Raw genomic sequence first — 13305 nt, forward strand, 5'->3', positions numbered from 1 at the left:
ATGTCATTCATGTTTGTCATACACTCATGTCGTGCTATGTGAATTGTGGGAAATATAAAGCCAACCACATGGCCATGAGAGCGCAGGCACGCAGGTGGCTAGATGGTTTACGTGACTTGTGTGTCACGATTTTCATGTTGTGACCTGTCATTTATGTTCGTCATACACTAATGTCATGCTGTGCAAATTTTGGTATGTATTAAGTTAACGAAATGACTACAACAGCACAAAGATGGTGTTACCGGCTCGTCAGGCTAATCATGCGTCGACTGCCACTGCGCGGCAGGACATGCGGAAGGGTCACTGCACGCGCCGCAGTTTTAAAAAAATATGTATATATTAAGAGCTTTGGATTGTGCATAGTCGACACTTGGAGCGCGCTGCTCAAACACAAAGAAGTAACAACTGTGATGGTAGATCGTGCTCATCCTGTGTACACTGCTGCATAGCGTCCTACTTTGTGTTTGAGCAAGGCGCTGCAAGTGTCGAGCTCTGACAGCTGTTAGTTCGCCCTCGTCCTGTGTGTGTTGGTTTTGTGCGTCCTTTGTGCTTGAACAGCGTGCTGCAAGTTTCGTGCTGCTTGCCGTTCGTGTGACATTTCAATTTGTTGCTGTCGCATTCATTACTTTGGCCTTGCGGTGAGACTGTGACTTTTATTTCCAGTTTCAATGTTACACATTAACAAAAAGGGAGTTCAGTGTACATAGCGTTTGGGGTTGTACCATGTTTGGAAACAACCAAGGTTTTGGTAGCAAGCTGTAGTGGCAGAATAGAGGCGATAGCTTCACCTGCACAGATTACCACGGTGTGCTGGACTTTGGTTGGGTGAATCCTGATAAAAATGAACAGGTGGTCTTAGTCACCTGTCCCAATTTTGACGCACTTTACTTTAGGCGCAGGTTTTGGACCCGTAACAATGATTATGAAGTTAGTATTGTGAAAAAAAATTGTTTGCCTTAAAAAAATTACAGATTTCTGCCACCAAAAACATTTTACCGCTAATTCTGCAAATTGTGCACTTTGAGTGCACTTAGTGAAAAAATGGTAAACTTCTGGGTCACTATTTTTTCACATCAAATAACAAGTTAAATGCAATTTTATGAGTATTATATTTTGCTTTGCTGTGGAAGGAATTTGTATACCGAATGTTTGTCACTACAAATTGTATTATTGCATGCAGTGCCGTATTTGACACACCAGCTGACTTTTTCTGTTTTGTTAGTAAGTGAGCTCTCTTTTGTTATTCACGTGCGTTGTACTCAAAATGTAACCACTCCACTCCTGCTCAAGGCCTGGAAATTCTGGCTAGCAGTATTCAATAACTAAATAAATAAATAAATAAATAAATAAATAAATAAATAAATAAAAACAGTCGCAAGCATGGTAAACAGGCCAGGCCAAAAGACTTGTCATTCAGCAATTTATTGCCTGAGGTAACTTAAACTGAGCATAACAAAACTTTATATATTAAGTTAATATTTACACTTTCTTCTGAGATAATTTTCATGCCTTTGCCATCAGCTGTTATACTTCAAAATTGTGCTGAAATATGTGGTTTACCAAAAATGCCAAAGTTTGAAAATAGTTTAAAAAGAGCCTATTATATTAATTTTTTCAAAAATCTCTAGTTAAAGTCAAGGATGTTGTCTATGATCCTACACAAATAAAACGCACCACTTTTTGAGTTCCTAACAAGGTACAAGGTGCTAAATGTGAATTACCCAGCCTTGCGGCTGTGCCATTGATTTAGGGCTGTGAATCAGATGCAGGGTGTTTAAAAATAAGTGTACCTTACATAGTCACAAAGAAACTGTTAAAAAGTGTGAATGCTATTTTTTATGCAATTTAAATTGCTACTATTTGGCCATTTTTTTACAGCCCATTTTCTGTAATAATGTGTCGATGATTATGCTGGTCATGAAAGGTTGAATTTCAATGCAAGAAAGTTTCGATATGACAAAGTAAACTGCCGATTTGACCAACTTCATTATATTAGCCAACAGTATGCTTGAAGGACATTTGTGCCAATAAAGAAGGTAAGTGTGAAGAGGGAAGTAGATTGCATAAAGCAGATGCTTGTAAATTGTCACTGTGGTGAAACAAGCGTTGCACATTGCGTCTTGTTGCACACAGATGCCGTGAGCTGATGCGCCTCAACGTAGTTTTGCGTGAGCACCTGGAGATCACGACACGCACCAACGAGGAGCTCACAAGTGAGGTGCACGAGCTGACCGAGGAATGGCGACAGGCAGACCGCTCACAGTCTGGCGATCGGCCACAGGTGAGCGTTGTGATGCTATTAGTCTTGTCGGAGAGCCCTAGTGCTTCATGGCACCCTAGCGAGATTGATACCTGGTTCTGTGATCTTTGGAACTCTGTTGGCAACCTTGTGGCAATATCTGTAGGGACCTTGAAAAGGTCTGGTTTTTACAGGGAAGCCGTGCTAGCCTAACCTGTGCCGCTGTTGTCATCGTAATAGTAGTAGGTGTCACGCAGGTCATGTGACCAGAGGGGGAAGTGAAAAGAAATAAAACGAAATGAGGATGATGATTTCTTGTACTGAAAGTCCTCATCGTCATCATCATCACTCTCCGATGGTTTTCATGCCATGGAACATTTATCTAAGCTGTGGTTTGAAATGTTGATATGAGCTGTCTGTAGAGTGGTCTTATTTTGAAACTTACTCATAACCGCCATTTCTTTTAACGGCTGCTAACTAGTAGCCTGATTTGCTGATTCTTTCTTCTTTGCTCCTCTTGCTTCTATTCTCATGGGCTAAATTGCACTTCTAGTTGTAACAGGGAGGAAGCGAAGCATAAGAAAACCCAAATTAGAAAACCACTTGCAAGGCACCTCTTTCTCTTGTGTATCTCAGATACAAGCATGCCTTCGCCACACTTTGTGCTGCATTGCATGAGGCTATGTCTGAAAGAGACTACACATTGCTAACTTTTGCATTTTTTAGAGTGCTTCTATGACTGTTGCATTGACAGCAGTTATAATATTTATTGGCATCTGCATATAGCTTTTGCAAAATTGAATTAGAAAGCGTACACTGCACAATCCCTCATATAGTGCCATCCACTTATGAAAACAGCGTGTAAAAGTTTTCAAATTTTTAGTCACTGTTTTGTGAATGTTTCACAGGAACAAGCTTTCTGGACATAACTAGACTGGTGCAGATGACCTCTGCTGCAACTTTTAGTGCAGAGTTCCTCTTTGTGCTCCCATACCGAACAGTCTCAGAGAATTTAAACATTAAATTGAACTTTTTATCAAACAACTTTTTAGTATTTTGTTCACCCTACTTTAGTGTTTCTTTTTTCACTTTGACCATACTGCTCTCCAACTTGCACTATTTCTTCCTTAAGGGGAGATGCTACTCGAAGAAACTTTTTCTTTAATATTCACCCTAGAGCAATGAAACTTGAGTCGATTATAGAACTTTTTATGCTGATTTCAAATATATAATTAGTTTTCTTGCAAGTTGCATACTTTTAGTTCTGCAACATGACAAAGTGAAAAACTTAAGCCTTTTGCCCCCCTCTTTTCAGACCTAAACTTCAATAATTTTTTACAATTGATAGTTCATAATGTTTCAAATAAAGTGTGGAATGCAAATAACTAATTAGGTAGTTCATACAAAATATGTACTAGACGTGAAAAATTTTAACGTGGGAAGTTCATATTTCTCCTACCCTAGTAAAAGTTTACATGACTTTTTTTTATTATATAATAAGAGTATTGAAACGTGAACAAGATAATTGCATTTCTCGTACTTTGGAAAAAATTTGGAAAAATTTTCATGCAGATCTGAGCACCAGAAGTACCCGAAAAATGAGGGGCACATTGACAAAAATGGCAAAATTTGTGTTTTGAGAAAAACGAGTTTTAAAGTCCAAATTGCATGTTTATTTATCAAAGATGTCATTGAATGCGACAAAATTTGTACACAAGAAAGAACAATCCTCCTTGTAGTGGCCACTGCCATTAAAATGCGCCAGCACCATAGGTTTGGCCCTCACGGCTCTTTCGAGCTGACTCCTCGACAAGAAATTTTTTCTTCAGCGCACGCCGACGAGCCCTTGCTTCTCCTGTTAGTTTTTGAGACATTTCTTTCTGGCGTGTGCTGTCCCGTGATGTGCCAAGAGCAACCAGATCATGAGGCAGGAGCACGCCAAGCTCTTCCAGAACACGTTCAAAACTGGAGTGCCCTCGATTAAACCAACATGTTCAGTGCTGTCATATCAGCAATCAACGAAGACTCGTCGTCCTGCGATTTTTCTTCGTCTTCGAAGAGTCCGATCTTTTTCTGGGAGGCACTCACATATTCGAATGCCGCGGCAAACTCGTTGGACGCATCGGTGTCACTGCCACTACGCCTTGCGGCAGCAGACGATCTTCTCGTGGTTTGAGTGTTCGGCTTTGATTTGTGCCGGCGTCCTCGAAATTTGTGCGCCGCGTGAAACTTGACAGGCCGGTGACAGCGCTTCCTACGGCTTTCTTCATCCATAACGGATAAGCACTCGAGAAAAGCGCTGTTCAGCTGCGCTGCTCGATGAGACACAGATCCTGCAAGTAGGCTTCACAGCACACGCGCGCAGCGGCCAACGGCGGCTCCCAATCCGTACCACGTGATTTAAAGCCAGTCGCGGCGCTCGAAAAAGGCGGCAAAAGCGTGCTTCTCTTTATTATTTCTTGCGCTGCAGAAGCGCGGGAAACCGTCGCTATTTGAAGAGTGAGGCTCGGCTCATGCGGTCGACAATGGCGAGCGGCGCATTATCAGCGGCAAGGTGCTCGAAGATGTCACACTTTCGGCCTTTTGACAGCCACCTTGTGCTCTTTAGACGCAATTTTAAAGCATTTCCAGTTGAGTCTCGACATTGATTTTTTTTTCCAGAACAGTAGAGGTACTAATCTTAACAAAACAGGTGAAAACAAAAAATCGATAATTTTTTAGAAAACTCGCGTTTTTCGACCCGCATCTCCCCTTAAGTGAGGACAACAAGCTTAAAATGATGTGTGACTCCTTACCAGCCATATGTAGATGGTGCCTTGATCAATGCACCACAGCTGAATCTATTGATGACCATTGTGAGGATGGTATTTGCATGGCTGCCGAAATGGCCGATAGTGTTCTCGACATTGATCACTGACTTGATTTACTTACAAGGAGCATTTTTATGCGTTTGAGTTGCTTATGCAACCAGTTTAGCTGTGGATGAAAGGGCACATTCTGTTGAGTGAATAGCTGGTGATCAGGACGAGCCTTGTGCAGGGCCTGGAGTGTCGGCTCTTTGTGGTATCCCAGTGGCAGCAGGACCTGGCACGGCTGCGACAAGACCTCGCCCAGCTGCGCCAGGGAGTGTTTACCGACCTCTCTGACCTTGGACGAGTGCTTGCAACAGCCCAGCAACACTGGGCCACACAGGCTGAACTGGCCACCACAACGGCAGAAAGGTGCCTGTGACACCCTTACTCCATTTCACCAGCCAACCATAAAATATGAGAAAAAAGAAAGCGGGGGGGCTCCTGTGTTAGACACCTCCAGTCCCCTCTTCATTGTCGAGCTCAGCTTACTATACTCCATGAAATGCTGTGGATGCTAACGAGACTTCTTGTAAAAGCGGCTTTGCAACAAGTAAAAGTCTGTTAATTTGACCTTTGGTAATTCAGAAAATTGAATAATTTAGGACTGTTCCTCTATTCTTAGCAAGTTTGATCGCATTATATTTAAAATGACATCGGATTCTCATTACTGTTGTTATATGGTGATGCACCGCATGTCCTGACGGATTCGGTACACACGTGCTGTGATCACCCTCTTTTCTGTCACGTGCTATATATGGCACCTGCTACCTGCAACCAGCATTCTTTTCTTGGTTACTCTACTTTGAAGTACGTGGTCACTTTGGTGGCGATGAGGATGGTATGAGCCCGCCCTACTGGCACCTTGGGAGCCATGGCTGTATACGCATGCCTGCCGCAGTTTCAAAAATCTATGGAGCAGCGGCCAGCATATCAAGTACGGCTGGAAGCTTTCCACGAAGGCAATGGTATCGTAGATGAAATGATGCAGTGAGCATTGCTCGTAGCAGGGCTGAGCACCCACAGCTTGGCCGTTGTTCGTAGACGCTGCACACCAACAAAGGTGAACGATGTGCTTGACATACTGCAGAAGTAATTTTCACGCAGCTAGAACAGAATAGCCCAATCCTACGGACTTTTCTCATGCAGCCATATGCCAGGAGAGCCAGTCGAAGATTTCCTTGTAGCCAACGAGCAATTGGCCGATACCTGCAACTTTGGCACTTCAAGTGACAGGATGCTCTGGGACCGGATAGTTTGTGGCTTTCAGGATCATGCAGTATGCCGTCAATTTCTTGCAAAAGCATCCTTAAAAAGAAGCAAGGCAGGGGAATTTACCTTAGCAGTGGAAATTGCAGAATAAAATGCAGTGATTCCACTCCTGCGCCAACTGCGCCAAAGTGCGCCAAATTGTATTTACTGCGCCATCCTGATAATATCGACGAAATTTGCGCCAAACTGCGCCAAAGTCTCGGATTTGGGGCCGTCTATCACCGGCAATCGCACCGCCGGCGCGTCCGAACATGTGCAGCTTGATCTTGGGACTGCCAATAAAGTTGCAATCATGGACCAAGAATTATTCCGCTGAATAAATAGCGCTCGCGCGTGCGTTCCGAGTAAGCCACGATGCCATGCACGGTGCCGACGCAGCTTCTGTTCTGCAAGTTGGCTCGACAGCGAAACGCGCTCTCCGCAGAGGCTCGTGAAGTCTAGGCCTATCGGTAGCGAGAAAGTGCGACGGCGATTGATCGGCGGACGTCGTCTGTTGCAGAAACGCTGCTGATAGCTCGTTTCAAGCGTCGCACGGCACGTAACGAAAGCAATGTTCAGTAATAACTACATGCGTGCCGCTAAAATGTCTGTCACTTCTGTTTCCAGACATCGCGGAAAGAAATCTGGGATCGCTGGCAGTAGATATATGGGACAATATCGAATTTTCCTTGCTTCGCGTTTATGGAAGAGCACGCGAACGGTGGAAACGCGTTGACAGTTTTCCTCAGATATACTTTATCCATGGATCTTCATCCAGAAGTGCTTTTTCGTAATTCCTTCCGCCAGCACATCCGAGTTTGTAATCACTCTGCGGTAAATACCCCCTAAAAGGCCCTGCCCTTTCGAGCTCACGTGCTAGGGTTCCAATTCGAATTTTTTGCTTGCTTTTTTAAAAATATCATCTCAATAGTAAAATCATATCTCCTGGTCGGAGCAGTCGCAAATGCGCAGCTGTCAGTAGCGGGCCCGTCGCTGACGGTGCACGGTGAAGCGGCTGCGCCATGTTACATGTCCGCCCCTCGCTTTCGGGGTTCAATAGCTAACGGTTAAAAAAACCCAGTTTCGCTTAAGAGCGAAGCAATGAATGCGAGACCAAAAAATTGTATTGTGAAACGAAGTAAGAATAGCAGCTAACTCTTTTGGATCCGATCTCGCGTAACTGAACAAAACGCTGGTTTAAGGGAATATGGCCCCTCCAGGAACCGAAGCGTTTTCTTGCTCTGAGTTTTCTAAACGCGAAGTAAGCGTTGAGAGCACAGCAAGTTTACGAGCCGCCTCCTGATGCTTCGAGATAGCGCGCACGCAAGCGACTGCGCCCTTCGAGCGATGCGGTCCCCCCCCCCTCCCTTCCGCTCCCCTGGTGTCCCTTCATGCTCCTTACGAAAGACGGGCGGGGCGTTCCCTCTCTGGCGGAGACAGACGGCCGGCTAGATTAATCTCCGCTTCAGCCGCGTTTGTCGCCAGCGCTCGCGAGCTTTTACCAGCGGCTAGAATGCGCGTGGTGATGTTGTTAATTTGGACTTTATAACGGAAAATTACGGCGACGGCAAAAATCCGCCGAGAGTGTCCATATAATTGCTATCGGGGTCAATGTACGGGGCAGATTTTGCGCCCCCCCCCTTTTAGGTGATTAGGGGGGCGCCCCCCCCCCGCCCCCCCCCCCTCTGTGCGCACGCCTATGCTCCTGAGATGACTTTTTCCATGAGATTTGCAATGAATCGAAATATTTCTAGCCTTCATAAGAGCCCCATAATAATACTCGGGTGCTTGAATGTTAATGCAATATGCTTCTGTATTGCACTCCAGGACGTAAAATTCGCTGCTCCAAAGTGCTCCCAGATGCAAAATTATCTGCTCCAAAGTGCTCCAAGATGAAAATTTTGCTGCTCCAAAGTGCTCCAAAACGGAAATTTTGCTGCTCCAAAAATTGCTACAAATCAGAAATCCTCGGTAGCATCACTGAAAATGCCAGGATGATGAGGATTGTATTTGAAGATTAAGGCGCGCACATTTAAGAGACATGCGTGTACGATGTGAAAGTCGGGAGGCCAGGTCACAATGTTTCAGGTGTGGAAACACGAGGCATGACTCCTGGGCCTGTCGATTCTGCTCAGTGAAGTGTTACCACTGCCAGCAGCACAGCCATATTTGCAAGATGTGTCCCTCTAAGATAAATGTGGATGCACCAACAAATAAATGTGGTCTGTCAGTGGGAAAAAGCAATGATTTAGGATCTGAAGCTCTGTTTATTGTTGAGACTGGATAATTCTGTTGGAAACATTCACACCATGAAGGCAGTAATGTGCTCTCTACTATAAAATGGAAGTCAAGATGCAGCTAGACATAGGGTCCCCAGTTCCTATCTATCATCACTTGGTCCTAGAGCTGTGCACCGGTCAAAAATCGGCGGCGCGTGAACAGCGTGGGGTTCAACGGATCGGCGGTAGTGTGGCGCAAGGGGGGGTGGGGGAGGGAAGGGAAGGGCAGATTAGAGAGTTGGTGGGGAGAGAAATTGGTCCCTTGAATTTAAAAAAAAATCACAGTTCTGCTGAAAGGGTGAAGCAGTGAATGCAATAGCAACAAATTGTAAGGGTAGCAGCTAATTCTTTTGGATCCGATCTCGCGTAACTCTACAAAACACTGGTGTATAGGAATACAGCCGCTTCCGGGAGAGAAGCGGTTTTCGCGCAGTCTGTCGCCTCAGTGGTCACAGCGTGAAAGGGTGAGATCACAGTGTGTAGAAGGTATACGAGCCATTAGCTGGGGGATGTCTGCCGAGATGGCGCGCGCGCCAGCGCCCTTATAGTCAAAAGTGCACAGTTGCTGCTTGAGCCAAACAGTCCCTCCTCCACCGACCAGTGGCGGATTCGGGGGGGGGGGGGGGATTGTGCGATACCCCGCCCAACACCACCAATCCCCCTCTTCCCACCCCGGCACCTTCTCGACAGCATTTTTTCGGCACGCGGAATTTTTTAGGTCGCCGTGGCAACCTTGGCTGTCCGTGGCGAGAAATGCCCCCATCACTTCTACCTTTCTGTTAGGCGCAAAGCTGGTTAACTAAACCCTGCCTTTCTGAAAGCGAGCTAATTGCTTCCTACCCGCATCCCATTATGCACTTTCAGACAGAACTGGAATGTGTGTGAATGATCGCCTGCTTGAGCATGCCAACAATGTTATACCTCTGACACACGGGCATTGCAAAGTCAGTGATTCCACTCCTGCGCCAACTGCGCCAAAGTGCGCCAAATTGTATTTACTGCGCCATCCTGATAATATCGACGAAATTTGTGCCAAACTGCGCCAAAGTCTCGGGTTTGGGGGTGTCTATCACCGGCAATTGCACGGCCGGCGCGTCAGAACATGTGCAGCTTGATCTTGGGGCTGCCAAAGTCGCAACCATGGACCAAGAAATATTCCGCTGAATAAATAGCGCTCGCGCGTGCGTCCCGAATAAGCCACGATGCCATGCACGGTGCCGACGCAGCTTCTGTTCTGCAAGTCGGCTCAACAGCAAAACGCGCTCTCCGCAGAGGCTCATGACGTCTAGGCCTCTCGGTAGCGAGAAAGTGCGACGGCGATTCATTGGCGGACGTCATGTGTTCTAGAAACGCTGCTGATAGCTCGTTTCAAGCGTCGCACGGCACGTAAGGAAAGCAATGTTCAGTAATAACTACATGTGTGCTGCTAAAATGTCTGTCACTTCTGTTTCCGGACATTGCGGAATGAAATCTGGGATCGCTAGCAGTATATATATGGAACAATATCGAATTTTCCTTGCTTCGCGTTTATGGAAGAGCACGCGAATGGTGGAAACGTGTTCACACTTTCCTCAGATATACTTTATCCATGGATCTTCATTCGGAAGAGCTTTTTCGTAATTACTTATACCAGCACGTCCGAGTTTAATCACTCTGCGGTAAATACCCCCTAAAAGCAGGGGCGGCGCCAGTGGGGGGTTCGGGGGGGCTCCAGCCCCCCCAAGATTTCCGCCTGCCCCCCCTTTGCCCCCCCAAGAGCAAGCATAGTCAAAATACAATGCATATGTTCCCAGCCTCCCTGCCCCCCTGAAGGAACCCACTTGTCGTGGGTGCCCCCCCAGTAAAAAAATCCTGGCGCCGCCCCTGCCTAAAAGGCCCTGCTTTTTCGAGCTCACGTGCTAGGGTTCCAATTCGAATTTTTTGCTTGCTTTTTAAAAATGTAATCTCATTAATAAAAGCATATATCCTGGTCGGAGCAGCCGCAAATACGCAGCTGTCAGTAGCGGGCCCATCGCTGACGGCCCACAGTGAAGCGGCTACCCCATGTTACACGTCCGCGCCTCGCTTTCGGGGGTCAATAGCTGACGGGTAAAAAAAACTCAGTTTCGCTTAAGGGCGAAGCAATGAATGCGATACCAACAAATTGTATTGTTAAGCGAAGTAAGGCTAGCAGCTAGCTCTCTTGGATCCGATCTCGCGTAACTCAACAAAACGCTGGTTTAAGGGAATATGGCCGCTCCAGGAAACGAAGCGTTTTCTTGCTCTGAGTTCTCTAAACACGAAGTAAGCGTTGAGAGCACAGCAAGCTTACGAGCCGTCTCCTGATGCCTCGAGATGGCGCGCGCGCAAGCGACTGCGCCCTTCGAACGATGCGGTCCCCACCCTCCCTGGCATCCCTTCATGCTCCTTACGGAAGACGGGCGGGGCGTTTCCTCTCTGTTTGATGAGCAATCGACGGCAGGCCCGCACGTGGGAAGATGTTATCTCATGCGCTGTCCGTGCGGTGGAGACAGACTGCCGGCTAGTTTAATCTCCGCTTCAGCCGCGTTCGTCGCCAGTGCTCGCGAGCTTTTACCCGCGGCTAGAACGCGCGTGGTGATGTTATTAACTTGGACTTTATACGGAAAATTACGGCGACGGCAAAAATCCGCCGAGAGTGTCCATATACAGTAAACTCTCAGTAAACGGAAATCTGTTAAACGGAACTGCTGCTTAAACAGAACAACTGCATCTAATATAATTGGTTTCATACTTGGATTCTGCACCCATGTTCATCTCTCAGTAAACGGAACTCCTGTTAAATGGAACACATTTTGTTGGTCCCTTCAGGTTCCGTTTAACGAGAGTCTACTGTAATTGCTATCGCAAGGGTCAATGTACGGGGCAGATTTTGCGCCCCACCCCCCCTCTTAGGTGATTAGGGGGGGCGCCCCCACCTGCCCCCCCTGTGCGCACGCCTACGCTCCTGAGATGATTTTTTCCATGAGATTTGCAATGAATCGAAATATTTCTAGCCTTCATAAGAGCCCCGTAATAATACTCGGGTGCTTGAATGTTAATGCAATATGCTTCTGTATTGCACTCCAGGATGTAAAATTCGTTGCTCCAAAGTGCTCCCAGATGCAAAATTATCTGCTCCAAAGTGCTCCAAGATGAAAATCTTGCTGCTCCAAAGTGCTCTGAAATGGAAATTTTGCTGCTCCGAAAATTGCTCCAAATCAGAAGTCCTCAGTAGCATCACTGCAAAGTCCTTTACTCAAGGGAGCATCTTCCAGAAAGTCGTTTATGAGCAGGGACCTTTTGTTGTTCCATGAGGAAAAGAAAACATCTAACGGCGAAGGAGATAGCTATGTTGTATCAGGTGGAAAAACTTTGGCAGCAAGAGAGGCCTTGTGACATAAGTCTATCGTTACTGAATTTGTTTCGTGTACACTTACTGTCGGAAGTTTTTTAGATGAAGCTGAGACTCGATACTGCTTGATACTGATGTATCAGTTGAACGAAACAAGAAGCAATGTGACATCAGCGGCTCGGTTTTCTCGGACGCTTTTGATAACAATTAAAGCGTGATCGTTCTAACTTGCTCGTGCGGGTCAGATACTTGAAACTGGTGATAGCAATTACAGCAAAATGTATTGTTTACTTGCCGTGGAAATACGTTTCACCAGAGTCCTATATCTAAAGAAAACTGGTTCCTCTCTGTCACGTTTCAAGTAAGCACTTCAACACGGCACATGTGATGAGATAAGGAGGTTGCACTACCTTGAAAAATGCAGGCTTTGAAGGAGTACTGACACAAAGTTTTGAAACTGAGATAACTTGTGGGATAGATTTGTGTGGACACACACGCGTCATCTATAAAATGTCAACGGATAATATAGCTTAGAGCATATTTAAGTCACGTTTAAAATGCGTGTCGTGCCACTGCACACGAAACGCGCCTTTAGTTTTCGTGTAAGCAATGTAGATGCGCTGAGTGAAGCACAAACGAGAAACGTAACAAGGGACAGGACTAGTGGTGTGCAAACTTTCAAGCTTTGCTGTTCGTGTAAGCACAGAACTGCCACCTGTGTCATGAGTTTGTGTTGGCTACCACAATCCTTGCGAACACTCTCTCCTAGCAGACCTTCTCAATGGGAAGAGGGGCATACTTGCATGGGAGTACAAAAGCTGACGTCCTTGCCTTGGCAGTGCATTTTTTGGGGGGTAACGCATATTTACAACATCTCAGAGGGTATTGTAGCAGCACCCAGGAAGCCTTCGTTGTAAAGAGTTGTCAACAGGCCGCTCGTGTGTGTGTGGTTTTGTGTGCTAACTTAGCCAGCCAGCTATGTGTACATGAAAATCACTCTGGGTCCTGCCTCACTCGGGGCTCTCTGAAACCGAAACTGCGAATGGGCGTATAAAACTGTTTTCAAATAATTAACCGTCGTGCGCTTGAGCAAACGAGCTTTCCAGCCATGAGAAGTGAGTCGTTAGCTACTCATTGCAACAGAAAAAACAAGCAAGACTTTTGTGTCAGTGCTTCTGTAATGCAAAGGAATGTGTTTTTGCCTTCTAGCCCTCTTCGCTTCAGTTACTTCAAACTGTGCAATACACCCCCCCCCCCCCGACCACTGCCCCTCCCCCAAAGGAGGTCCCTGGATCTGCCCCTGTCCCCGACGTCTCATCATGCTTCTTCGAGCAG

General features: G+C 46.2%; 1 protein-coding gene across 1 annotated transcript in view; it reads left to right on the plus strand.

Moving 5' to 3' along the window:
* LOC119385367 (rootletin) overlaps positions 1-13305 on the plus strand; it is a 223059-nt gene that overhangs the window by 33029 nt on the left and 176725 nt on the right. Inside the window, exons 4-5 of the mRNA XM_049413967.1 lie at positions 2134-2281; positions 5279-5460. Of these exons, the coding sequence (XP_049269924.1) occupies positions 2134-2281; positions 5279-5460 (330 nt within the window). The remainder of the gene's footprint in view (positions 1-2133; positions 2282-5278; positions 5461-13305) is intronic.

This window comes from Rhipicephalus sanguineus, chromosome 3, assembly GCF_013339695.2.
Source record: "Rhipicephalus sanguineus isolate Rsan-2018 chromosome 3, BIME_Rsan_1.4, whole genome shotgun sequence".
Classification (NCBI taxonomy): domain Eukaryota; kingdom Metazoa; phylum Arthropoda; class Arachnida; order Ixodida; family Ixodidae; genus Rhipicephalus; species Rhipicephalus sanguineus.